General features: G+C 37.3%; 2 protein-coding genes and 1 pseudogene across 2 annotated transcripts; 2 read left to right on the top strand and 1 right to left on the bottom strand.

The window, feature by feature from the left end:
- The first annotated feature begins 16,637 nt into the window (after positions 1-16,637).
- On the top strand, positions 16,638-17,829 carry LOC121975749. Its single transcript, XM_042527618.1, has 3 exons — positions 16,638-16,855; positions 16,952-17,019; positions 17,514-17,829. Exons 1-3 carry the CDS (start codon positions 16,638-16,640, stop codon positions 17,558-17,560), a joined length of 333 nt encoding a protein of 110 aa, XP_042383552.1. The 3' UTR covers positions 17,561-17,829.
- Positions 17,830-18,015: 186 nt separating this feature from the next.
- LOC122039464 lies at positions 18,016-21,335 on the bottom strand (annotated as a pseudogene).
- Positions 21,336-22,419: 1,084 nt separating this feature from the next.
- Positions 22,420-24,134, top strand: LOC121975679 (scarecrow-like protein 32). The gene has a single exon (XM_042527504.1). It carries the CDS (start codon positions 22,670-22,672, stop codon positions 23,948-23,950), a length of 1,281 nt encoding a protein of 426 aa, XP_042383438.1. The 5' UTR covers positions 22,420-22,669; the 3' UTR covers positions 23,951-24,134.
- The last annotated feature ends 730 nt before the right edge of the window (positions 24,135-24,864 follow it).

The raw sequence follows: 24,864 nt of genomic DNA, 5'->3' as shown, positions 1-24,864 counted from the left end.
GACATCATCAGCCTAAATAATTAGGACACAGATTCCTTCTATAATCAACAACACACCATATAAATAATACTATCTCCCAACTCATTGGGCCTATTGATTTAACGAATAAATCTCACCCATTGATAAGTTAAAGAAATAAATACTAAGTATATGTGCTTGTTATTATATAGGGATTAAGATGACGCACATTCATAATAACAGAGGTTCTATTCTTTTATGTAGTCAGTACAAATCGAACAACCTCAAACGATCCTACTCAATACACACATAGTGTGCTAGTGTAATTTTATAGTCAAGACAGATTAATACCAAATTATACTACAACCGTTCCAATGGTTTGTCCCAATCCATCTTGGTCATGAGCTACTAATTATAATTTATAAGGAACCAATAACATAATCTTCTGTGTGACACCACACACCATGTTATCTACAATATAAATTAAATAGATAACTGCATTGACATATATATAAATATAAAATGCAGACATTTTGCCAAAGTGATTCTCATTTCAAAATATTTCAAAATAGATGTTCATACAAAAATGCCAATTAGATGTTTCCAATGTTTTCCTTCATAGACACCTTGAAGAAACTGTTTATATGGAACAACCTCCTGGATTCATCCATCCACAAGTTTCAACACATGTGTGTCAACTTCAGAAGTCTATATATGGTCTTCGACAAGCACCTCATGCATGGTTTCATCGTCTATCTACCTGGCTTCATACTCAGGGATTTTTTGGCTCAAAATAGACTCTTTTCTATTCTACAAATGTAATGAGGAATTTTCAATATTTGTTATGATTTATGTGGATGATATATTAATAACTGGTAGTGATCAAAATGACATTACTACTTTACTACATCTTCTCCGTTAAGAGCTTCCTATTCGGGATCTTGGCAATGCTCGTTTTTTTCTTGGCATAGAGTTTCTCTCACATTCTGAAGGTTGTCTTCTCTCTCAAAGCAAATACATTACTGGGCTCCTATAACGAGCTAAAATGGATGGTGCACACCCTATCTCTACACCAATCATTGAGGGTGGTTTCACTGCACCTTCATCCTCTTCTTTGATGTCTAACCCCCCAGATCTACCGTAGTATTGTTGGTGCCCTACAATATGTCATAATTACATGACTTGATATTGCTTTCGCTGTAAATCGTGCCTGTCAATTTATGCATGCTCCTACTGAACATCATTGGGAAGGTGTTAAGCGAATTCTTCGATATCTCAATTTCTTGGGCGAAATCTTGTTTCCTGGCTTTCAAAGAAGCAACCTATAGTCTCTCGCTCGAGTACTGAAGCTGAATATAAAGCTATCGCTAATGCAACGTCAGAAATTATTTAGCTACAATCTCTTCTTTCATAATTACATTTTTTTCCAACAGCTACGCCTAAAATATGGTGTGATAATATTGGAGCAACTTATCTTGCAGCAAATTCTGTTTATCATACACATACCAAGCAAGTAGAGATTGATTTTCATTTTGTTCGTAAGCATGCGGTGACTAGACAACTTTCGATTTCTTATATCTCTACGGAAGATCAAATTACTGATATATTTACTAAGTCATTATCTAAACAACGTTTCACCAAGTTAGCACTCAAACTCAACGTTCAGGCACTCTCGTTGAGTTTATCGGGGGGGGGGGGGGGGGGGGGGGGGTAATGATAATAATGGAAATAATCTCTAATTGATTTCAATCAATTGAGATTTATTATATTTGACACACAATCAAAATCGGCATGAATTAAATAGGAAAAATAATATTTCCAAATCTATTGTATTACTATGTTTATAATTATTATGATTATATGCCTTATTTAATCCTTCCATTATTGTGTTGAACAATTTGTATAAATAAACTTATTGTCTTTAGTAATAAGATTATCAAAAAGCTTTATATTATTTCTGTTGGAACCCCAAGGTTATTTTTGTGTGATCAACAAGTTAAGTTAGGTCCTGTGTGTTTCTAACCTTGTGTCTAAGTGTGCAGGAGCTTAAGAGCACATGTAGTCGAGTGGAAGACGCAGCTAGCGAGAAGGACGGCACGCGGTGTGTCCGAGGGACGAGGCGCTGCGGAAGAGTACACCGACGGACGAGAAGGAAGCGTGCGGTGGTTCCGAGGGACGAAAGCCAGAGCGGAAGACTGCTCGAGGAGTAAGAGACGCAGCTAACGAGAAGGACGACACGCGGTACGCCCGAGGGATGAAGATTACAGATGAGTACGCCGGCGGACGAGAAGGAAACACGCGGCAATTCCGAGGGACGAGAAGCCGGAGGGAAGCCCACTCGAGAAGACCGGAAGTTGGGTTCGGGTGAGCCCTTTTCCGGATGGCAGAGATCACCCAAGCAAGCGGATCCGGAGTTGAAGACCCGGACCGAGGTGAACTGAACCGGAGCAGTGGTCCCCGGATGAAAAAGTCAACATCTATTGACTTTAGGCTCCGGGGCACCCGGAACCATTTCGGGCGCCCGGAGCAGCCCAGGGCGCCCGGAACCCTTCCGGGCGCTCGGACCTGGTTTGTTGACCAGATCACATCAAACGCGATCTGAACATTAGAGGATAAAGTTTTATCCCCCCAGGGCATCTGGAACCCCTTCCAGGCACCCCGACCAAGGCTATAAATATAGCCTTGATCCAGAAGCTTTTCAATCAGTTCAAAAATTGTAACAACGCTTGTGCGCTTCCACTGTTTAGATTAGCTTCTTTCTTTCTGTATCTACATTGTTGTAAAAGAGGCTTCTCGGCCTGAAGGAGATAGTAGTGTGATCATTTTCCTTTGATTAACAACCTCCCCAGTTGTAACCAAGTAAACATCTTGTGCCTCGTCTTTTTCTGTTTTGATTTATTATTTTTCTATTTTATATGCAAGTGTTAGTTTGAAAAGTCGGGAAGGGTTGTGTTTTATTTTTACAGGGATATTCAACCCCTCCCCTTCTAGCTGGCCGCAACGGTCCTACAAGTGGTATCAGAGCCGAGGCGCTTCAGGAGGACTAACCGTCGAATGAAGCAACGAGATGGTCGGACCAAGCATCCACCCACCGAAATTCGATGGGGATTTGGCCACTTGGAAAAAGCTGATGCAGATATTCTTTGTAGGATCGAAAAGAATTTAGATATCTCCACAATAGCATGATATTGTTTCCAATATGGGACTATGTTTGCAGCCTTGCAACCCCAACAATCCCCCCCTCAAACAAAGGACCATAGGCTTCCCAAGTCCGATCCTCGACCCACCAGGTCTTCTTGCCCCTCAGTCCACCCGACCTACTAGACTTCCTTGCCTAATCACAACTAGGACTTCCTGCCTGGTGTCTGGTCCTCTTGATCCGAAGGTAAATATTGTACCCACATGGTTCAATCAGATCATAGCTCTTGTGCACAGTCGGCGGTTAAACCTTCTGGCAGTCCAAGCTCTGATACCAATTATAGGATCAAAAAGAATTTAGATATCTCCACAATAGCATGATATTGTCGACATTGGGCTTAGGCCCTCATGGCTTTGCTCTTGGGCTCTCCCCAAAAGGCCTCATGCCATTGGAAATATCTTTTCTCTTATAAACCCATGATCTTTCCCATGTGTTTCCAATATGGGACTATGTTTGCAACCTTGCAACTCCAACATTCTTTACCACCGATTTTGAATTAATGCTTACAATGGAATTTGGTTTTACAGCACCGGAAGGTAAGGAGAAAAACAATTGGAAAAAAAAGGAGTAGGCCGACTTCGTGGTAAACGGCAAAGCAGAATACCATCTACTAAGTGTTCTTCCACCTCAAGAAGTCAACAGGATCGGGAACTACGACTTGGAAAAGGAACTTTGGGAGAAGTTCCTCGAGCTGCACCAAGGGACGCCCGAAGCCAAGCTCGCTAGACAAGATCTGCTTCGCAATCAGCTCACCATCCTGCGACTTGGGGAAGACGAGACAACTGCGCATCTGCACTCGAGAATAAAAGAAATCATTACCGGACTTTCGAATCTCGTAGAAAAGGTAAGTAACTGAGATTCGCTCAGGTACGCACTGAATTCCTTTCCTAGAAGTACCAAATGGGCATCATTAGTAGATGCCTTTTACATTTCTAAAGATTTAGAAAAAATTTCGTTAGAAGAATTCTTTTCAACATTTGAAGTGCATGAGTCAAGATGTGTAGGAATGAAAGAGCCCAAGAACAACGTCGCCCTCAAAGCTTCGAGAGACGAACCAGAGTCGGAATCTTCTCTTGATGACGAGGAAATGGTAATGATGGTAAGAAGATTCAAGAAACTTTGTAAATCCAGATCTACTAACCATCCGTAGGGGAAGAAGAAAAGGAAGATCTGCTGCTACCACTGTGACGAAGAAGAGCACGTCAAGGATAACTGCCCCAAGTTGAAGAACAAGGACAAGGAGAAGGGAAAGAAGCCTATCCAAAAACAAAAGGCCCTAAAAACGACGTGGGACGATACGTCGTCGGAGTCGGAAGTCGAGGCATTCTCCGGACTTGCGCTAATGGCAAGTCATCAAGACGATGACTGCGAGTCAAGCTCTTCCGAAATGAGCATCGAGAGCATCGATGAGGGGAGAGCCACGTCGGAAGCAAGCAGCCGTTCAGGGGGAGAAACGGACAATGAGATCGACAAGGTAAGTCAGGTACGATATCTTCCTCCCGATAAAATGTTTAAGTTCATTAAACTTTTAACAAAAGATTACTGTAAATTAGAAAATGAAAATAAAAATTTAAAAGTAATTTTAGCTAAGTCCTATCCCTTAGAAGAATTAGACAAATCAAAATTAGAAAATGAGAAATTGAAATTAGAAAATAGAGATCTGAAAATTCAAATAGATAATTTGAAAAATCATGCATGCTCATCTAAAAAAAAAAAAGGGCAGCCCGGTGCATGAAGCTCCTGCCATGTGGGGTCCTGGGGAAGGATCCATTGTACGCAGCCTTACCCTGCTTTTTACAAGAGGCTGTTTCCAGGATTCGAACCCGTGACCTTTTGGTCACATGGAAATAACTTTACCGTTGCACCAAGGCTCCCCTTCCAAAAAGGCAGCCCGGTGCACGAAGCTCCCGTTATGCGGGGTCCCGGGGAAGGATCCATTGTACGCAGCCTTACCCTGATTTTTGCAAGAGGCTGTTTCCAGGATTCGAACCCGTGACCTTTTGGTCACAAAGCAACAACTTTACCGTTACGCCAAGGCTCTCCTTCACCATGCATGCTCATCTAAATTTAGAAAATTTAAAATTTTGAATTGGTATTATAGATATCACCAGAGACAAATTAGGAATATCTCTAGAAAATATGTCCCTAAGAAATTTTTAATCAATCTAGTAGGATGGAACCTTTATTGGGTTCCTAAATCTTGCTTAGTCTAAATATTAATAAAAAATTAGCGCTTTCAATGAGAAAATTAAACAATGAATTTCTCTATGAGGTTTTGTCTAAGGAAGTGGTTGTTGCTCCAATAACCAAGAAGGCCTAGTACCTCGCCACGACCTGAAAGCCAAAATATTGAAATAAATGTTTAATTAACTTTATGTTAAAACATTAAAATTAGAATTAATTAATGTTTTTAAAGTTTTTCAAATATTTTTTTCAAAATATTTTTATACTTAGAAAAATATTTTTACGTGAAATTTTACTTAGAAAATTTTGCTTAGAAAAATATTAAGTTACGATTTTTTTTTTTCAAAAATAATTTTTGCAAAGACTTAAAAAAAATATTTTTTCAAAGTTGTCTAAGTTAGAATATTTTTTTTATCATTTCACTTAGAATATTTTCTTAAAATTTTACTTAAAATTATTTTTACAAAGACTGTTTATTGTAAAAATTTTCAAGGATCTCAAATTTTTCTGACGTTTTTACCCTTAGATTTTTCCTTAGAACCCCATTTTTTATGTGATCAAAGGGGGAAAAGGAAAAGTATAAGTCTAGGGGGAGGTAGACCAAAATTTAACTTGTTTTATTTTTACACTTAATTACAAACTTAGTTAAGTTTATTTTATGTCTATTTTTACCCTATCTTAACTTGGGTTGCTCACACCAAAAAGGGGGAGATTGTTGGAACCCCAAGGTTGTTTTGGTGTGATCAACAAGTTAAGTTAGGTCCTATGTGCTTCTAACCTTGTGTCTAAGTGTGCAGGAGCTTAGGAGCACAGGTAGTCGAGTGAAAGACGCAGCTAGCGAGAAGGACACCACGCGGTGCGTCCGAGGGATGAGGCGCTGCGGAAGAGTACACTGGCGGACGAGAAGGAAGCGTGTGGTGGTTCCGAGGGGCGAAAGCCAGAGCGGAAGACTGCTCGAGGAGCAAGAGACGCAGCTAGCAAGAAGGACGGCAGGCGGTGCGTCCGAGGGACGAAGATTGCGGATGAGTACGCCGGCGGACGAGAAGGAAACACACGGCCATTCTGAGGGATGAGAAGCCGGAGGGAAGCCCGCTCGAGAAGGCCGGAAGTTGGGTTCGGGTGAGCCCTTTTCCGAATGGCAGAGATCACCCAAGCAAGTGGATCCGGAGTTGAAGACCCGGATCGAGGCGAACTGAACCGGAGTAGTGGTCCCTGGATGAAAAAGTCAACATCTATTGACTTTAGGTTCCGAGGCACCCGGAACCATTCCGGGCGCCCGGAACTGGTTTGTTGACCAGATCGCGTCAAACGCGATCTGAACATTGGGGGATAAAGTTTTATCCCCCCAGGGTGCCCGGAGCCCCTTCCAGGCGCCCCAACCAAAGCTATAAATATAGCCTTGATCTAGAAGTTTTTCAATCAGTTCAGAAATTGTAACAACGCTTGTGCGCTTCCACTGTTTAGATTAGTTTCTTTCTTTCTGTGCCTACATTGCCGTAAAAGAGGCTTCTCCGCCTGAAGGAGATAGTAGTGTGATCATTTTCCTTGGATTAACAACCTCTCTTGTGACCAAGTAAACATCTGGTGCATCGTCTTTTTCTGTTTTGATTTATTACTGTTCTATTTTATATGCAAGTGTTAGTTTGAAAAGTCGAGAAGGGTTGTGTTTTATTTTTACAGGGTCATTCAACCCCCCCTTCTAGCCGGCCGCAACGGTCCTACAATTTCTTTCCTCTACCTATTGATTTCAACATTTAGACTCGTGTAATTTTAATATAGAAAATAAATTTTCTAAAGCACTTACCTCTAGAGTTTTTGAGATGTAGTAGGCATCTACTATTAATGTCCACTATGGAGTTCTCAAAAAAGCATTAAGTGCATAAAAAATTGAGTCCCGATTTGTTATTGATTCACCGAGGTTGATAAGTCTAGTGATTAGCTCCTTGATCTTCGCCTGTAGTTGAGCAACTGTCTCTTCTTTTTCCATCCAGAGGTTTGTTAACTTATTTGAAGGATGTCTTGTTTTGTTAGCTTTGCTTTCAATGTGCCTTCATGAAGCTCTAGGAACTTTCCCAGAGTTCTTTGGCTAAGTTGTAGCTTCTGATATGGTTGACGTCTTGAGGTGGTAGTACAGTCAATAGATGGAATTCTACTTTTCTATTGGTCATGAAGTCGCTCTGCTCTTTCTTCTATAGAGGTGTTCTTCTTTCTCCTTTCCATGCTAATCTCTGGGTGTTACAAAATCATATTTGATAGTAAGAAGAATTTAAAGGTCAGTTTTGAAGAATACCTCCATAAAACATTTCCAAAGTGTGAACTTCCCCTCGAACTTTGGCGGGTGAATGCTTGATCCAACCATCGTCTTCTTGCTTTAGTAGGCGAGTCCTTCTAGAGCGGTCTAGCTCTGATATTAATTGTAGGTCCAGGGAAGCCTTCTTGAGTAGAAAATTGGAGGTCAACGCCAGACGGATGCGAAGGAAGTCTGAACAAGTCAACTCCATGTTTGACTATTGGAGTCATCAAGACCCAAGGCGCCTTTGAACTAGCTACGAAGGCACCTTTGGACCGGGTGTAAAGGCGCCTTTGGACTAGGCACGAAGGCGCCTCTAGCACAAGCATGAAGGCCCCTTAAGTGAGCACCTTAAGTCACCTTCCAACGTGGCAGAGACTATGGCGACTGTTGCACTTCAGATAAAGTTTTATCCACATTGGAGGCGCCCTGGATCCCTTTGGAGGCACCTTTGTGTCACGTTAGCTAGTAGTAATATTATCCCAAGAGGCTATAAAAAGTTCACTGGAGATATGAATTTAATAACAATTCTTGTACTCATTTAGCATATTCAAAGTCTGTAAGAGGATATTTCACCTTCACGAAGGAGTATTTTAGTAGAGATTTTTATCTATCATGGATTAACAACCACCTCGTTTGTAACTAAGTAAATTTATAAGTCTTTTTTACTTTTTAGATTATTACTTTTATGTTAATTGTTTATAATTAATATTGTATCCTTGCTAGTTCAAAAGGTAAGAGAATTTCTAATTTCTTTTCAGGGCTATCCACCCCCTCTAGTTGGCCTCACCTAGGCCTACATGATTAGTCTCTTGATGTTTGAAAAGTATAACAACACTTATCTGCTTCCACTGCCTAGTTCCCAACTAGGTCTTCACTGCCTAGTCCCGTTAGGACTTCCACTACCTAGTTCCTAACTAAGTCTTCACTGCCTGGCCCCACTATGACTCCCACTGTCTTGTTTCTAACTAGGTTTTCACCACCTAGCCCCGCCAGGACTTCTAGTGCTAAGTTCCCAGCTAGGTCTTCTTTGTCGCCTAACCTCCAATTAGAATTTTCCATTGTCTAATCTCCAATTAGAATTTTTCGTTGCCTAATCTCTAGTTATGACTTTTCTATTGCCTAACCTCTTGTTAGGATTTTCTCAGACAAGTATTCGGTCACCGCTTGACCTACTTGACTTCTCTATCACATATTGTCAAATATTCACTACTAGAAAACTAGACTTTTGAGACACAACAAAATATGTCTTAAATTATAAATTTACTGTCTCAAAATGTTTTTGAGACGGTGATGAGACAGTAATGTAGTCGTCCCTAATACAAGTGTCTCAAAAAAATATTGAGACAGTTGTACTGTCTCAAATGCTATTTAAGACGGTGATGAGACAGTTATTTAATTGTCTCAAAAGTATTTAAGACAGTTATTGTTTTGTCTCAAATGTTGTGTCTTATCCTGTGAAAAAAACTAAAGACACTAAATTGAGATGGTAATGTGCTGTCTCAAATAGAAGTGAAGACAGTAAATTACTGTCCCTAATATTTTAACTTGTTAAATGCAACAATTATGATAAAAATTAATAATCTTTAAAGAACATTTATTATACAAATTAATTAATCTAGATTAAATCTAATAAATTGTCATTTCAAAACAAAAGGAAAAATTCTCTTTTTATAAATTAAAAATGATATCCACAATATAAAATTCTATAATCAGTACATCCAACATTCATCCAACATTCATCCAAAAAAAAAATTGTTCCCATGAAAGTTACATAAAAGAAAGTCTAAAGAGCAACTCCTCGTGATCTAGAGATAACTTCTATAATCCTTCTTCACCAGAATCCTGAACATAAAAAAAAACTCTTATTAGAGGTAAAGATAATTTATAATATATATTGTTAAAAAAAATCAATAAACAGAACATTTCAATAAGAAATCTCATCATCTAGCACATAATCCTCTTTCTTGCAACTATATATATATACAACATAAACAACCCCAAGTTAAACAAACCTCTTCATCTCGTAATAAGAAATGATGGTTTATGTGTTTGTCAATATCTTTGTGCCTTTCAAGTTGTTGCACCTGTAAAATAAATTTATCTACAGCTTAAAAATATATACACTACTACATCACCAAAATTGTTAATAAAACTAAAAAAAAATCTTATGAAAACAACTACCAATGTACTTGTTGGTTATACAATCCTTGTTCATGTGAAATAATATTATCTGCAACCTAAATAAAAAATAATGTACGTATCACAAAACTATCAAAATTCATTATAAAAGTCAGTTATTTAAATAAAGTAAAGATAGATTTTGATTTCTAAATTCACTGGATTCCATACCAAGATGAGTCAATGGGGATTCATGATTCTCTAACTTTGATTGAAGTGCATCCATTTGAGATTTCATTTGGTTTAGAATAGGAGTCACTACTTTCATACACTCTGCTACAGCTTTCTCCGTAGCCATTTTTATTAACTCATTTGAATGTTCATTGGATAACAAAGGGTGAGTACGCATATCAGAAGGACTATGACCTAAACCCATACTCTAAAAATTCATCAACTTTTCTTCTATATTCTTCTGAATTCCTATTCTTTGAATCAATCCAACTTTTTTCCATATCGCCGATGTTCATCGAGGAACAATTTACTGATAAAAAAAATCATTTATAAAAAAAAAATTTGTCAAATTTATACATTTATGACAATTGAATCATTATATAACCGAATAAAAGTTACTTCTTAGATCACAACTAAATATTTACTACACAAATATCACTTACAAGTACAATTAAATTTAACTAATAAAAGAACAATACCTTTTCTAGAAGTTCTCTCCAATGTGATAAAGCTCTAACTTCAGAATTGTCAGTATTCAATGCCTACAAATGAAATTGTAAAAAATTAAAAGTGCATCATGACATCAAAGGATTGACCACCCACCTTCAATTGCAACGCAAAAAATCATCACTAGATCTATTTCTTTTCCAACTTCTTGTGTCTGTGAAGTTTTTCCTATAGGCAAACAACACAAGCTTTCCAATCCTAAGAGAAATACTAAAACTACTATTTACCTTCAACTATTGCATGCTAACATTTGGGGTTCGTATCAGGTAGATTCACTTAATGGTTCTCATTATCTCTTAAAAGTATGCTTGCTTTGTTTGGTATATAGTTTGTAGTAATCTTAAAATTGCCGAGTTCTCAAAATTAATCATATTGACCTTTTATCGAACATCTTAATTGCAATAGGATGGGGAACTAAATTTCTTTTCTCTCCCTCACATCCAGTCAAACTAATAAATCAAATCAAAAGCAATAAGAGATATACCATGTAAATTGATTTACTCAGGGATAGATCCAGGAATCAGAGTTAGGAAAGGCTTGACTTGTGTTCACAATTTTAAATCTAGAGTGCAAGAGACAAAAATGAGTACAACAAATAAAAATTCAAGTGGATAATAAGACATAATAATAATATCAATTATTAGTAATGCTCTTTTGAGATTCTATTTGCCTTTTCTATTTCTCTAGCGTAAATTTTAGTTAGATGTAGTTCTCTTCTATCTTCTGTGTTAATATTTTGATATGAAGAATAATTATTTGGCCAAGAGTATTTTTTTAAAATCAATATAATTTGTTGATAGATAGTTCAAACTTTTCTTCATGATTTTGAAAAGAGCCTAAGTGTTTACGATAGGCAACTACACCACATAAAGCTTATGCAATCACTAGCTGAAGTTGGCTTCAATATGTAAGATCGCATATGTAGTCTATATTGTCATTTTTGCCGTTTCTGTTGCTACATATGCAAGCATCCAAAAGAAAAACAGACTGTTCTTGTCTGCTCAAACAGTGGCTGAACCAAATCAAATAAAATCAACAAATAATAATATCAATTTAGCTTTTATTTTTCTTGTAAACAAAAATTCATTTGCAGAATAGTTAAAGATGAATATACTTCTTGTAAATTCTAGAAATCATGAGAAGTATGTTAAAAAAAATGCACATTGTAGTTCTTCTTGTCGACGACTTGAAAACATGAGGTATAGCTAATAGCTTCATAGTATTTCTTCTAATCAACACTTCACGATATCAACGCTTATAAATTGTGCCAACTTTCCTACATTTTTCTGATACAACTTATATAAAAGCTAAATATATACAATTGTAAAATAGTTACAAGTAGAAAAGAGGATAGAAACAGATTAAAAAAGCACATACAAGAAAACATCCGATGTTATTACTTATTATCAGACCAGTTAACTAAATTGACATCAAACAATCTATCTCGAATTAGTAACAGTTTGAAAAAAAATAAAATTGTAATTTGTATTAAAATAATTTGAGTGACTTGATTAAATAAAAATAATAGCAGTTGGCAAAAGAAAGTTATTACAAAGATTTTTTATTTCAAAGCTTGTCTTCATCATAAAAATAATAGCTAGCAAAATACTACAACCGCAAGATCAGTCTCCAACTCATTCTTCTATTCCATATCTCCTATTCTATGTGGGATGCACTGTTAATAAAGGTCAGTATCTTGCTAGGTTGTTATTTTTTATGGGACCAGTGTGGCCAGTTGCCCACACTGGGCTTGGCTAAGCTCCGCCCATGAGTCTACTGCCAACTCATATCGTGCGATGCTTTGGCCGCGGCAATGGCCGTGCTGTGATCTTGGAAAAGCAGCTCCCATGGCCATGTGCACAGCAGGAGCCGCGGCCAAAGCAGCAGCAACCGCGCGACGCCGGTGGATGCAGTAAGAGAGGAAATCTCAATAGGTTGTACGGAGAGAAGAGAAAAACTAAAGAAATACCTGAGATTTGCCGTCGAGATCGTCGTTGCCTCCGTCGCCCTTGTCGCCCTCTTCGCTCGCCGTCTTCTGTTTTGTCGCATGAAAGAAAAAGTAAATAAACCTAACCCATCTAAATCCAGATAATAACAAATATAAAATTAATGTTAAAATAAAAAACTTAAAACCTTTAATTATATTAAGGTAACGTATTAACTTAACCCATCTAAATCTAGATATTAACAAATATAAAATTAATGTTAAAATAAAAAACTTAAAACCTTTAATTATATTAAGATAACGTAGATAATAAACTTATTAACCTAACCCCTTTAAACCCATATAATAACAAATGTAAATTTAATGTTAAAATAAAAATTTTAACACCTTTAATTATATTAACTAGATATATAATAAACTTATTATTTATTTTAGTATATATCGTAGGCCCATCAAAAGATAGTATATTATTAAATATTTAATATGTTTTTTTCATAAATTTTAAATTATCAATAATCTAAACATAAATTATAAATTAAAAAAATTTATTAAGTTAAATTTGTAGATGTATTTTTCTATGTTATTATATATATATATATATATATATATATATATATATATATATATATATATATATATATATATACAATACTGATATTATACGCGCCCTCTTTTGCGCTCCTGTGCGCGTCAAAGCCAGGTGGATATATTTTTTTTTCCACCTCTCATATTTTTTTAACCACGTCATTTTATTTTTTCCTTTCCTTTTCTAAAACCTAACTTTTCCTCGCCCTCGTCTCTGTGTTCCCCGCGACGTCGTTTCCTCGCCTCGCCTCTGTGTTCCCCGCGACGCCGTGCTCTGCGATCCTCTCTCGCGACGCACCTAACTTTTCCTCTCCTCGCTCGCCTCGCCTCGCCTCTGTGTTCCTCGGCGTTTCTCGCCGCGACGCCGTGCTCTACGTTTCGCGTTGCCGCCGTCGTCGTTTGTCGAGAGCCGCCGACGCCGACCTGTCGCCACGACGCCATCCCTACCACCGTCCCTCTCTGTGAGAACCCTCCCTATTTTTGCTATTTGCATTTTAAATTTCCTTCCTGAATCATCCCCTAATCACTCTGTTGAAACAATCCAACCAGCTAGCATCGGCTTTTGCATTGTGATGTTGCTTGTACTCAGTTAACCATCATTCTCCTGCGGCATTAGGTTTCTAAATCTCTTCTCTGTTGCTGCCTTGAGCAATGCGATTATAGGTCTAGCAATAATTGATAACTATGATTATGCATTTTTTCTGTATTTAGTTGCTTTTTGAGCTACTATCAATTTCATTGTCACTCTTTCCATCTTGTGGTACTTTGATAGGTTACCTTTTGTCCAATTTTGAACATATTGCTACCCAATTATTTTCTATTTCTCTTTTCTTGTACTTAAATTGTATTTGGCTGTTAATTGGACTCATGACTACTATTTCCATCCGTTTACCTTTGACAATACATGCTCTGGATTTATTGGTCTGGGAAATAGAAGTGTACAATCTAGTTTTTGCCGGTTACCGTCTAATTTTTGTTTCTGTTTGGCTTCTTCTGAAAAAGAATCCAATGGTTAGCTTCAGAGTTTTCTTCTTGGGTGGCTTTTACATACTGCCAACTAAATCTAATTACTTTCATGTGGAAAATAAAGGGGCTTATGATATTTTTTTAAATATACAAATCAGTATTCTTATCACTCACCGTTATGGACACCATTATGCTACTATGACATTTAGATCAAAGGAATTCTCATCTTAGTGAATTCATTCTCTAATATAGCAAGTATAAATACTAGTGTCCCTAGTATATAAAGCAAAGAATTGTATTCATTACAGTATCCTTGATTTATTGCTTATTTGCAAAGATATAATGCATCCATTCTACTTCCCATTGTCCATGGTTATCATTATAGTTGTAAAACTTTTGCCATTGTTAACCTATTTGATTTGTTTCTATGCTGGACACTAGATCTTCATAATTATAATTTTTCTCTCTTCTATTTGTTTCTTTGATGCTGAATGTAAATATTTTTCATTGCCGATGACCACCACATGAGAACACTGTGATGTTAGATTACTAACTAATTTTTAACTATTCTACCAAACAATACACTTGTTATATGGTACTTATCAAACCTTCAAAATCCAGCAACATCTATCTTCTTATGTCTATTTGATTTAGAATGTTTTTGTGACTATATGGTGATATGCAGAACTTCACTTCATCTAAATCTGAAATTCCTCAACAATGGAAGAACATAATCAGCTATACATTCCCCAAGTTGCAGATGATCGAAAGCCAAAATATGGGATGGAATTCTCATCAATAGAGGAGGCATTTTCGTTCTATAATCAATATGCACGAGAATCTGGATTTAGTGCAAGGATAAATAATAGCAAGAAAAATAAGATGACAAATGAAGTTAGTGGAAAACATTTGTATGCTTTAAAGAAGGATATACAAATGATCAACGAAATAAACAAACAAAAGGTGATCTACGGACGAGGGAAAGAGCACGTGGCGAAATTAGAACTGGTTGTAAGTCAAAGATTTCACTTGTCAAGAAACAAACTGGACCTAATTGGGTTGTCACTAACTTTATGGAAGGTCATAATCATCCACTTTCGACTCCTTCAAAGGTGCATTTGCTACGCTCACATCGTAATGTTTCGACAACAAAGAAAGCATTGACTCAACAGTTTTCAGAGGCCAATGTGCCAACTTGCCAACAAATGCGATTATTAGAGATAGAGTATGGAGGACCTGAGCTGGTAGGTTGCACAGAAAGAGATATTAGAAACTTTGAGAAACAGTTAAGGGATGAACGAAAGGGTATCGATGCTGAAACACTAATCGAGTTATTTGCATATGAGAAAGAGAAGAATTCAGCTTTTTTCTTTGATTACGAGACTGATTCAGATAACAGATTTAGTAGGTGTTTTTGGGCGGATCATGTATCAAGGACGGCATACAATGTATTTGGTGATGTAGTTGTATTTGATACAACATATAACACTAACAAATATGGGTTAATTTTTGCACCATTTGTAGGAGTTAATCATCATCATCAGACAATTATTTTTGGTTGTGGCTTTATAAGTGATGAGAAAACTGAGTCTTTTGTTTGGCTGTTTAACAAATTCATGGAAGCTATGCCTAAAGGTGTACCAAATGTGATCATCACTGATCAGGATCCTGCTATAACGAAAGCAATTGCCCAAGTTTTCCCTCAGACAGTGCATCGATATTGTTTGTGGCACATACTGAACAAATTTCCAGATAAATTAGACCCTTTGACTTTTCGTGAATACTACCAAAGCATAAAGAATGTCATTGGAAATTCTACCACACCTGATGAATTTGAGAATTCATGGGAAGAAGTTATCAAGTGTGCTAACTTGGAGAAAAATGATTGGTTGTCTTCGATGTATGAATTGCGACACAAGTGGGTGCCAGCATATTTTAGTCATATATTTTGTGCTGGAATGTCAAGTAGTCAAAGATCTGAAGGCTCACATGCATTTTTCAAGAGGTATATTTCAAATAAGAATTCATTGATGGATTTTATAATCCGTTTCAATAGGGCACTGAGACACCAAAGACACAATGAGTTAGTTGCTGACCATATTGATATGAATGAGCTTCCCAGGATTAAGACAAACTGGCCAATGGAAACTCAAATGGTTAAGTTGTACACAAAAAAGAAATGGGTAGAGTTTCAAAATGAAATAAGTGAGATCCATGGTTATTATGTGCAACAAGCATCTACGGGAGTTGACTCAGTGATTTATCATGTGATAAAATTTCAAAGTAATTCTTCCTCCAAACCAAGGGTGCTTACGCATGACAAACAGAAGGACAACATATTCTGTAGTTGTAGGAAATTTGAGTTCGATGGCATTCCATGCAGGCATATGTTAGCCTTTTTTCGTATCAACCAAGTGTTTCATTTGCCAGATAAATATATACTCAAACGATGGACACGAGATGCAAAGGTTGGAGCAATACATGCTTTGGGTAAGCAAAATTTCATTGATGATCCACAAAGGGTTTTGATGTCAAGACACTCAAGGTTATCTATTAAAGCTTCAGTATTAATTGATGATGCATCTTTGACTGATGAGGGGGCAAACTTCTTGGATGAACAATTTGATTATATCTACAGCAAAATTCAAGAGATGAATACTAGTAAAACATGCGACAATGGGGGTCAAAAGAGGAAATCCATGGATAGATCTCATAATATTATTGATCCTTCTTCAATAAGAACAAAGGGATGTGGGAAGAGACTAAAATCATCAAAGGAGAAGTCAACTTCAAAGTCCCGGTTATGTCGTGGATGTGGGCATCGAGGTGTGTCACATGACAAACGCAATTGTCCAAGTTTACAGCAAGGGTATGTGTAGATTAATTCTATATTTGTATGGTAATTTTATTTGCTAATCAATTATTTTTATTAAATTTGTAAATATAACGATGTGTTGATTGTCAGATCAACTATAGATAATCATCATAACAGCGATGACGACACATATGAAGAAGAATTGGCATCAATAGCGGGTACTATCAAAGTTTTTTTTATAAAATTATAGTAGTTGATTGATTGAGATATTGAAAGTAATAATTGTCTTTATTGTTGTAGGTTCAAACAATATGCACTAGGATAAAACTTTTGTAGATTCAATAACAAGTATGAGACTGACGATGGTATTCTTCTTCAATGCTTTGCTTGCTATCTTCTCATTAGAGCATAGGGTTCCTACCGTTTAACAAAATTAGTTTTAAAATACTAATATTCAAAATTTATATATATATACATTGGCTTCCAATTAACTTTAAACAACAGTAGTTTTCTGCATTTTTGTATGCATATTTTTTTTTTGTAAATGGTAAATGCATTGTTCCACTAGAAATGTATATATTTTTTTCAAATGGATAAATGCATTATTTTATTACTGAAAACATGTGTTTTTTTTAGCTATTACACTTATGTTAGCTTGATTTATGCTTATGAATGCTCTCATTAAAATTTGAGTGAACATTTTGTCCCTCAGGTCCTGATAATCTAGATAACTTGAGGAAGTTTGCAAAGCAATTCTAGAGACGATCACTTGAAGCTGCAGCATCTAAAGGTGGAGAAAATGATGATATCCCAGATCTAATGCTTGGAGAGACATTTGAGTCGGCTGCATAATCTTGACAATGAATTTTTTATATATATTTCATATCATTTTTGGAAGCTTTAATTAAATGTTGCAATGATGGGCAATTTTTTTTATCTGTTAGTGTTAATCTTTATCGCTTACTTTGAATTTTGATTGTAAATTGTAAATTCATTTATTCCCATATGCATAAGACAGTTACAATACATGAATACTGTATTTACATCTCTTTGGTTACTTGAGAAAAGCATCATATACAACAGATATACATAAATTTTAAACAAAGATGCATTTCAATATCAACATCCACTACATTTTCAACCTACAATGTCATCATTCTTATTCCTTGGTAGCCAGCCTGTTTGCTCATTGAAACCAAGTCTTGAATGCCAAGATCAAGTGTGGACAGTCATCGATGTTGTGAGTGGAAAAGCTTAAGCTCTGCTTCAGCAAATCTTGAGAATCTGATAATGGAATGGTAGATATTATTCTCAGTCCTCTCCCGAATTCTGTGACTCATTCCAGCCATCTCGACATTACCTCCAGCACTTTCACTGATGGGTCCATAAGCATCAATTGCTAGGCCAGTAGCAATAGTGCTCAACATGCCTAATGCAGCAACAGCCATAGCATACATGGCAGCAAGACTGAAGCCGATTGCGAAAATGGGAATGATGATAGATTTGTATCCGAGAGCAAGCCGAAAGATAACATTGGTGGCAGCTCCAGTTCGACATGAATCAGCAACATCTTGAACCGGACTGTAAATGAGAATAAGTACAAGGCATTATGTGTGAACTGTAAACAATGCCGAGCATTTAACCTACAAAAGCACCCTTGGTATTGGCGTATACCAAAAAGTGCATGCAAGAGTAGATTGGAGATTAAAAAATAGACGTGCAACACCATATGGTAAAAAAAAAAAACCTACAGATCATGTTTTGGTAAGTATCAATTTTGAAGGATGTCTTTTTGGTAGAATGTTCAATAATGTTGATACTTGAATAGAGGAATGGGAACATTTATTTTTACCTATAGGCGTTGCTTGTGTAGTATTCAGTGACAAATCCAATCACCAAGCCAGTCCATAACCCAATTGCCACACAGAAAAACAACTGCCTGTTCATCTCCAATAATTAGTATATTGAGAAACATAAAAAGCATCTGAGAACTGATTGACAAATGGAATAAAAAGCTTACCAGTTCTTAACCTGTTTTTGCTCACCAAAGTTGAAAATAGTGAAAGATGATGGGAGGGCCACCCAAGTAACAATGGCAATGCCAATAGCCATGAGTGCAGTGGAGATGATGAGCTGCTTCTTCAAAGCAGGCTCAATCTCTTCTACAACCTTTGTCTCAAAGAAGTCAGTTGCGAAGAGAAAAGAAGTCAGTTGCGAAGAGAGTAGTTATCAGGCAAACTATGGTCTAGGAAATAGAACTAATGAGCAAAGGATAGCACATTGTAGTGAAATCAAGGTCGACCCCGAATGAAGAAATAGAGGCAACAACTAGTGCAACAGCTGTTGATTCGGCATATTAGCCAAAAAGGTCAAATCCCATACTCGAAATGTCACCAACATTGTCTGCTATCACCTGTAAGTTGTACAAAGGCGAAAGGATTAGAATGGCCATTTAGTAGCAAAACTGCTCTTACAGTACAATGTGTTGGGCAAACGCATGTGAAACATTTTGTGCATCGAACACAAGGGTTAGCATGAGAAGCAAGGAAAAGCTGGATTTCTAGGGTCATCTTCGGGGATGTTCCTTTCGACCTTACCGACGAGATCAGCACCAACATAGACAACTTTTGTGTAAATACCACCACCCACTATGCCAAAAAGAGCCATGGAAGAGCCACCCAGACCATAACTAATAATGGATCGGCGAGCGAGGAACGCCGAGGCTCTTGACAAACGACGACGGCAGCAACGAGGGACGGACACGCGGCGAGGAACACAGAGGCGAGGCGAGGCGAGCGAGGAGAGGAAAAGTTAGGTGCGTCGCGAGAGAGGATCGCAGAGCACGGCGTCGCGGGGAACACAGAGGCGAGGCGAGGAAACGACGTCGCGGGGAACACAGAGACGAGGGCGAGGAAAAGTTAGGTTTTAGAAAAGGAAAGGAAAAAATAAAATGACGTGGTTAAAAAAATATGAGAGGTGGAAAAAAAAATATATCCACCTGGCTTTGACGCGCACAGGTTATTGTATATATATATATATATATATATATATATATATATATATATATATATATATATATATATATATATATATATATATATTCGATCCGTGTCATGACCGTTCTATAAGAGTCTGTAATGATTATCGTAACCGTTCCGACGAACCATATTCAAGATAATTGGAGACAAATACTTTTTTACCGTCTTATTTGAATGTCTTATATAATTATTTTTTTAACCGTCTTTATTAGGTGTCTTATTTAGTTAAATTTGAGACAAAATCTTAAATACTGTCTTAAAATTAATGTCTCCATGTAAAATTTTGAGACATCTATTATTACTGTCTTAATTACTTGGCATTTGAGACGAATTTTGTCACTGTCTTAAAATTTTTGTCTCAAAAGCCTAGTTTTCTAGTAGTGATTGAAATTCAAGCTTGAGCCAACTCAAGCTTAATCAAACTAGTCAACCTTAACCTTAGGATGATTGTACCAGCAAAGCATTCTAGTTAAAGACTTTTTTCTCCTTAGCACGATTAGGGAAGCTCAAAAATAGTAAAAGAGAGCACATTTGGACTCCTAAGCATTTCAGAAACTTACAGGACTTAGAATAAGTGCAATCACTAGATCGATTAGTAGGTTTTAATAGAAATCCATTGATTGACCTATACTATTTAGATTTTTGCGAATTTGTAATCACATAAAATAGTAGGATTTGGAAGAGGTAAATTTGATATCAAATCTGGATTCTAATTTTAATAGTTAAATTTTAAAAAAATAAATTTGAGTGGTATAAATCGATAGGGGAGCGGAAGGGAGAGTGATTTACTTTCAACAAGTAGACAAGTAGAGAGAGAGAGGGAGAGAGAAAGATGCTATGGTTGCAAACATTCGAACTATCGAAATTATTTTAAAATTTAAACGTTGCAAATATGACTTAGATGAATTAAAAATTGACATATGGAAAGTTAATGTTGACGGGAGGGGCGAAACGAGAAGGTCACCCAAATCAGTCTACCCTTTGGTAATTCTTAAAATATTATATGTGATTTGGAAATTTCTTAAATCTACGTGGATAAATGTCCGTTTTAAAATTGCACCCTATTTATTTACTCATCAAAACTTATTTATTAAAAAGATAAACTTAAGTTTTTTTTATCGAACTCAACTAATATATTATTATCCGTATAAATTAAGTTAAATAATTATCTAATATATAAAATTTCTATTATTTTTTATTTTTAACATATTATCAATAATTTAATATTATTAAAATATAAATTACTACAACTTTTTACATATTTAAATAAAAAATTTAAGAACTAAATTTATAATTAAAATTTTTATATATAAATTCTTCATTATTTGTATTCATAAACATTAATAAATTAAATTTACTAATATTTAAATTTATTTATTCTATATATTCGTTTATTATTAAACGAATACAAACAAACTTTATGGAATTGAATACCAAATTTATTCTATAACATCCAATTCATTTACCGACCTAATCACCTTCTCAATTTGTTCCATCTGTGTCTACTCCATTAACAACAATGACAGCCGTGACACTTGGACAAAGAAATCAAAACTCCATTAGCAGAGATGTTTCAAAAATAGCAATTAATTCTAACTCGAGGGATTAGAATATAACAATATGTTGTCATTATCAAATAATATGACAAAGGGAAAAAATAAAAAAAATAAAAAACAAGTTTTAAATACTTGTTTGGTTGGTAATTTCAATGTATAATTTGGATCTTCCCCTTGTTCCATGTCATGGTTTGTAATTCTATTCCGTTTTCCTGTATGTATACAGCTATACGAATATACTTCTCCTTGCCAGTTGGTTAATTACTTTAGAAAGATGACAAACACATACAAGAACACTAATCTTTTGACCAATGACATCACAATTACAGAAGAGGCCAAATTTAAAATGATCATGACCTTAAAGTTGGTGTAATCTTAATAACAACAACAACAATATTAATGTACATATATATAGCATAATTGTCTTTTGCTGTGGATGAACATGGCCATGGGATATCGATTAATTCCTCTTCTATTTCTTGATGTATATTTGAACGGCCAAGGAGGAACAAGGAGAGGCATCTTTCAATATGTGACGGCTAACAATTAGCAAATGTATCCAAACAAATTAAATTACAAAATTGAAGCTTGTCTTTGTCTGGCTCCAAGAGAGGAAGTGGACAAAGAGTGTGGCCGGCTGACTCTGCCTTTTTGCTAATATTTAAAGCTTCATTTTAATTCAGTCATTTGGAGTTTCATGACTAGCTAGTCATTCATTAATATAATCATCCAGTGAGGGACTGGTAATTCTCTCTCTCTCTCTCTCTCTCTCTCTCTCTCGTTGCTAATTTTCTTCCTTTTAGTTGGCATTTTTTGTTTGTTTAATTTGAAGAAGCTGAACCGAAACTTAAGCAAGCAAAGAATCACTGGTATGAATAACTGTTTCATGTTCAGTATTTCATGCTGAATATATCTATATATAATTCTGAATACAGTGACTGACTAATTACTGAAATTACTGTCTTGTGAAGGGTATCTACAAGGAATTATCCTCGCAGATGAGACATCAAGCAGTCCTCTCATCCTCCTATGGATATATCTATATATATCTATATAGATAGATAGTCCTAAATTTAACCTTCAAAACACACCAAACATTCCTACTGCCTCATCCAAAATGAAGCTCGATTTATGAATTGTATCCCTTAAGAGAAGTGCACCCCTACCTTATCTTCAATTAATGTGTCGCCTTCACCACCACAGAAACTATGGCCATGCACGTTGAGGGTTGGAATTAATGGTGAAGACATAGAGAGGATGGGAGAAGACTAGTCATGAAGGGAGCTGGGGAGCTTATGTCTTCGGACGCCAACGCCAGTAGCCTTTTCGATGGTCAGCTCGCCGGCGCTGCCCTCCGGGGATGCCTTGACGGAGGGTGCATCGAGAAGCTGCTACTCCACTGCGCCACGGCGCTGGAGGCCAACGACGCCACCCTGGTGCAGCAAGTGATGTGGGTGCTCAACAACATCGCCTCCCCCAACGGCGACCCCAACCAGCGTCTCACTGCCTGGCTCCTCCGCGCCCTCGTTGCGCGTGCCGCCCGCCTCTGCCCTACTCTGACGGCTGCCGGAGGGCCTGCGGCCTCCTGCGCTAGGCGAATGTCCGTTACCGATCTCGTCGGGTACTTAGACCTCACCCCGTGGCACCGCTTCGGGTTCACCGCCTCCAACGGCGCCATACTCAAGGCGGTGCAGGGGAAGAAACAGAGCGTCGTCCACGTCCTCGACTTCGGGGTCTATTACTGCACCCAATGGCCGACGCTCATCGACGCGCTCGCCAAACGGCCGGAGGGCCCGCCGCCGCTGCTGCGCGTCACCGTGCCGTCCGCTCGCCCGCCGGTAACGCCGTATCTAAACCTCTCCACGGAGGAGATCGGGCTCCGGCTGGCCAATTTTGCCAAGTCAAGGAGCGTCCCCTTCGAGTTCAATGTGGTCGAGTACTCCCATTCCGACGGCGGCGGGTTTCCCGAACAACTCGCCTCGTGCCTCTCCGCGTTGGAACTGAGGGAGGACGAGGCGGTGGTGGTCAACTGCCAGAGCTGGATGAGGTACCTGCCGGAGGAGGGATCGTGCTTGACCAAGGACACCTTCTTGGAGCTGATTCATAGGGTCAATCCCTGCGTGGTGACCGTCTCCGACGAGGACGCGGATTTGGACTCTCCGAGGCTGAGTTCCAGGATCATGGCCTGCTTCAATTACCTCTGGATTCCCTTCGACGCGCTGGAGACGTTCCTGCCGAAGGAGAGCGAGCAGAGGATGGAATACGAAGGGGACATCGGGGAGAAGATCGAGAGGATAGTGAGTTTCCACGGGGCGGAAGTGGTGGAGTCCGGGGAGAGGTTCTCCGGGAGGATGGCGAGGGCGGGGTTCGCCGGCGTCGTGTTCGAGGACGAGGTGGTGGCGGAGGTGAAGGCGGTGCTGGAGGAGCACGCGAGTGGGTGGGGAATGAAGAGGGAAGAGGACATGCTGGTGCTGACATGGAAGGGTCATAACTCAGTCTTCACCTCCTCGTGGGCCCCCACCGGATTTAGCCATAGAAATCAAATCTCCACGTGAAGAAGAACGAGATTATTATAGAATTAAACAAGCACTAGATTTTGATTTACCACTTGTTAAATTTTTTTTTTCTCCCTTGCTATGGCATGGCAACCCATAAAGTCTGATCTTGTCAACTGAACAAAAGTAGAAATAAACAGTTTGATGGTGTATCATATTTAATTGTATCATCAATCTTATTATTATTGGGGTAAAAACTAAATACATATAATTTAAAATTTAAAATATATATATATATATATATAAATATTTTATAACATCATAAATGAATTTAATATTTTTCCAAGAGGTGCAACTATAATTCAGAATAGCTCAACAGTTTTGGATTTAGTAGAGGATGCATTTTCTAGTATTTTTTAGAAACACAAAATAATTGTTTTTCTTTCCATTTTTCTTTAAAGTTTAAATTTAATCATTTTGGATAACTAAGTTGTGAGAGTGACATTTATTTTTAAAATCTATTTTTTTTCAAAAGTCAAATCACCTTAACAACACTTTTGGAACTTCTGATTTCTATGCTATATATTTATTCTACGAGTCACTTCTAAAACTCTACTATATTTCATCATTTAGAATCCTTTTGGAAGAACCTTTTACAAGAATAGAAATACATGTAAATACAAGAATTAGACTACGAAATTAACCATGAAAGCACAAGGAATATCGGAAGTAGAAATTAAACTTCATTTCATCTATCTTGATTAGCTCCTATTGGTTCTCTATTTATAACTTTCAACTACTTCTAGTTAACTATCTTTCTTATCACTTTATGTTTTAGTCCGGCAACAAATCTCTTAGTCAACTGATCACCTTGATATTAGTCGATTGTTCTACTACACAATGGTTACTTCAGTCAATTAAATTGCTTTATCGCGCAAGTGATCTAACGATTGCAGTTATCCAGTCCTTAATCA

The sequence above is a fragment of the Zingiber officinale genome, chromosome 1B, assembly GCF_018446385.1.
Source record: "Zingiber officinale cultivar Zhangliang chromosome 1B, Zo_v1.1, whole genome shotgun sequence".
NCBI classification, from domain to species: Eukaryota; Viridiplantae; Streptophyta; class Magnoliopsida; order Zingiberales; family Zingiberaceae; genus Zingiber; species Zingiber officinale.
The sequence above is the reverse complement of the archived record's forward strand: the minus strand, read 5'-3'. Positions and strand labels throughout refer to the sequence as shown.

Bases quoted from the DNA above. Each gene is read 5' to 3' on its own strand.
- LOC121975749 (XM_042527618.1), top strand. From the start codon at position 16,638: ATGAATACTAGTAAAACATGCGACAATGGGGGTCAAAAGAGGAAATCC. The intron at 16,856-16,951 runs GTATGTGTAGAT...GTTGATTGTCAG, and splicing joins TGTCCAAGTTTACAGCAAGG to ATCAACTATAGATAATCATC. The intron at 17,020-17,513 runs GTACTATCAAAG...TTTGTCCCTCAG, and splicing joins AGAATTGGCATCAATAGCGG to GTCCTGATAATCTAGATAAC.
- LOC121975679 (XM_042527504.1), top strand. From the start codon at position 22,670: ATGAAGGGAGCTGGGGAGCTTATGTCTTCGGACGCCAACGCCAGTAGC.